Source organism: Diospyros lotus, chromosome 10, assembly GCF_014633365.1.
Source record: "Diospyros lotus cultivar Yz01 chromosome 10, ASM1463336v1, whole genome shotgun sequence".
Taxonomy (NCBI): Eukaryota; Viridiplantae; Streptophyta; class Magnoliopsida; order Ericales; family Ebenaceae; genus Diospyros; species Diospyros lotus.
This window is the reverse complement of record NC_068347.1, coordinates 16,876,224-16,879,883: the sequence shown is the minus strand read 5'-3', so window position 1 is coordinate 16,879,883 and position 3,660 is coordinate 16,876,224. Positions and strand designations below refer to the sequence as shown.

The 3,660-nt window shown below is 40.8% G+C and overlaps 1 protein-coding gene across 1 annotated transcript; it reads right to left on the bottom strand.

Moving 5' to 3' along the window:
• Positions 1–1,918: 1,918 nt before the first annotated feature.
• LOC127810895 (ethylene-responsive transcription factor 4-like) lies at positions 1,919–2,925 on the bottom strand. The gene has a single exon (XM_052350486.1). The coding sequence runs from the start codon at positions 2,849–2,851 to the stop codon at positions 2,138–2,140; it is 714 nt and encodes a 237-aa protein (XP_052206446.1). The 5' UTR covers positions 2,852–2,925; the 3' UTR covers positions 1,919–2,137.
• Positions 2,926–3,660: the final 735 nt, after the last annotated feature.

Here is a 3,660-nt window from a genome sequence, read left to right as displayed (position 1 = left end):
TTGTTAATAAACATCCTAAGCAATTGGGTTAGAGCATGAACCTATGTTTCCAAGTTGGCTAACTACTTGATCGTGACTGACTTGGGAGTTTGAGATTCAAGAACATCTCCTAGTTGACCGTCCTATTAACTCCAAGTGAAAGGTGCTCAGCATGGAGCCATACTGATGAGGTGTCTCCAAGAAAGAAATGTGATTAAGCTAGGAACTCGGGCCCCATAGTGGGTGCCAACAAGTGTTTCTTGGATGATGGGGCCTATGGAAACAGCGATCAATCTCCTATAAGCCCAGGGCTTTTATCCCCCAATGTAAACCTCGAAGACCAAGTTAGTATTTGGTAGTGATAGGTTGAGTAGAGTAACAAGTAGAGAAGGAGTTAGTGCATACTTGTCATCAGAGAATTAAGGGCTTTTTATAGCCCACACAAGGGATGGGCTAAATGTGATTTTCACTGGAGGCTTATTTGGGATGTGACCGGGCCTGGTATCAGGTGCTCAAGCCATGCTAGTTGAACCATGCTCAATAATGGTCAAGCCACCAAATCCTTTCACATGGTGGGCCTAAATGTCTTCCAAGTGACACTTATGTTAGTTCATCATGATTGTGCCATATGTCAATTTTCCACTAGTCCATATGCTTCATTTGGTTTGGGCCACATGACACTTTGGAATTGGTTAGCAAGTTGATTATTTGAATTGTGTAATGTATAACTTGTACATTATTTTCAATAAATTATTTAAAGTTAAATTACATTGTCCAAACTTTGTATTTTGTAATAAATTAGTTGCTATATTTTAGTTTTTTTCATTACATTCACTAAACTTTAATCTTTGTTAAAATTTAGTCTAGTTTTTCATTTTTTTTGTCAAATTTTGTTAATGAAAATTGACTTGAAATTCATTAATATAAATTCAAAAATTACTTAATATTAAAATTAATCTAAACTCCACAATTAGGTAATTTTAAAATTTATATTAATATATGTCGCATTAGTTTTTGTTAACAAAATTTGAAAAAATCTTAAAATATAGACTTAATTCTAATAAAAATTAAAATTTAGGGTTGTGTTAATAATAATTAAAATACAATGATCAGCTTACTATAGAGTATAAAATTCAAAAATTAATATAATAATTTATTTACTATATAATTAAAAAGTAGTTATTATAAAATTTCATTTGATAAGAAATGCCAAATAAATTACTAATAAGCAATAAATGCAACGACTTCACAGCTTTTGATTCGGATTATTTTGAACCCATAAAATAATTACAGTTAAATTTCTGGGCACATCTTCACAGCTTCCATCAAAAAGATGATAGGCTGTAAGCCCTAAGCCCTTTTTGGTATTAATGACGACAGAGTTTTTTAAAATTAATTTATGTTAAATTTAAAGCAGAAAACAGATTGGATAAATATTGGAAAGCAAAGAAGGGGCGAGGGCAACAATAAGGAAGGGTTAACACGTGATGACGCGAGGAATCCCGACACGTATCTCGTCAATTACACGGAAAGTAACCCCCTCGCCCCTGGACCCCACCTTCCCTCCTTTTGATCCGGTCTCGCCTCACTTAAGTAAGCGCCGCCACCGTCGGTGCCGTCTTTAAATTATTATTATTATTATTAATTATTATAATTGGACAGGCCAAGCCTCGACTCGCCCTTCCTTGTGATCCTGCGCTTCCTCCTCTCACGCCCACTGCACAAACTAAATTTCAATTTAACAATAAAACGCAACGACGCCGGCAGCCTGCCTGACTACCTGCACGCACCTAACATCCAACCTCATCCACCAAGATATAATAATAATAATAAAATAAAACTAAGTAACAGAATAATCGCTATCATGCGAATTTCATTTTACTTGATTTTATTTTCTCGCCGAAATAGAAAGATATGGATCTCGGTGCCGGAAAGCAGATGAAAAATTCATCGTTCATCCATTGCTAAAATTCAGTTTTCATCGGTTAATTGTCAGGCTGCGTTATCACTTTACATTCTATCTCTAAAAGGATTTCCGTATTTATTCGATCTGATTCAGTTTAGGAAACAAAAAAGATCGATTAATTTATGCCGGAAAGGAGAAATCAAAAAACAAGTCAGATTTTCGACGGCGGTGAAGGAGAAGGATCCCGTGAAATCAGGCGTCCTCCACCGGAGGAGCAAGGTTGAGGTCGAAATTCAGGAGTTTGCTCGACGGACTACGGTCGGAGTCGTTATATACAACGGAGGAGGAGGAGGAGTCACTCAGGACCTGAACGGCGCTTGTACGCTGCACATCGGCCGCCTTCTGCTTGAATCTGTACATGTTGAGGTGGTTATTCAAGATCTCGGAACGGGAAAGAGAGTCGAAAAAGAACATAGGGCGCGCCGGCGAGAAGACACTGGGAAAGCGGCCTCCGCCGCCGACGTTCGTCAGGTTGAGTTCGAGAGACAGCGCCTGGAGAGAGACGGCGGGCACCGGCGGCGTGCAGCTAGAAGATTCCACGGTGCTGCTCTGGCTAGGGCTCCGGCTGGTGGCGTTGGCGTTGTTTTCAACCGCGACGACCGGGACGATCTTGCCGTTATCGACGACTCCGACGAGCTCGGGAGCGGCAGGGAAGTTCGTCTTGGCCTTGGGGCCGCGAAACTGCCGAGCCGCGGCGTCGTAGGCACGCGCTGCCTCCTCCGCGGTGTCGAAGGTGCCAAGCCAGACTCGGCTCTTCTTGCCGGGATCCCTGATCTCGGCAGCGTAGCGGCCCCACGGCCGCTTCCTGACGCCTCTGAAACGGGCCTCGTCGCCGCCGTTAACTCCGCTGACGGCGCTAGGTTTACGTTTGGGAGTCATTTCTTCCGCGTTGCGAGGCTTGGCCATGTAGAGAGAGAGGAGAGGGAGGGAGAGAGATTTGATGAAGGAAACGGTGGGAGGGGACAGCGCGTTTTATAGGAGGAAGAGGCCCTAAAGGCACGCTCCGTAAGGAGGCGCTCAAATCAACATTAATTGGGGAGAGTTCGGCTCCGACTCGCATGGGACGGGGTTATGTTATGTTTCAATAATAATAAGATTTAACGCCCACTCATGACTCGCCACGTCACCACCTCACCTCAAGGCAAAGGCCCCCCGAGCGCGATCAATGTTCAGTGCCCCCCGACAGCCCTTTGATTATTTACGGATCAACTGCACTTTTAACCCTCAGGTTTGGTCAAACTACACCTCCACCCCCTCCCCGCTTTCAAACTTTCTTTGAAGTCATCCCCACCGTTACTTAATTTTCCTTTTTTCAAAAGCATATGAAACCCGCTCTTTAAAAAGAAGTAAAGCTTTGTCTTCTTGGATTTTCATTTTTAACATTCTAATTCTACGTATTTAATGGGTTTACTTAGTGAAAATTTTAAATTTTTTTACTATGAATACCTGTTGATGGCTAAAAAATTGATATATAAATTATTTTAATATATGACATTATAAAATAATAATATTTTCATTTTTCTAAAGAAAAATATTATGTGTCATATACAATGTCATACTTTAAATAATAGTTTAAATAATGGTGATTCTCAAAAATATTTAATGGTGGTTAAATATTTATTTTTCAAGTAATGACACAGAAATAATAAAGCCTCCAGAACATAACTCTGCTGGTAAAGAAAATATACTCTGGGGTGTTGCTCTTTAGGCTCTCA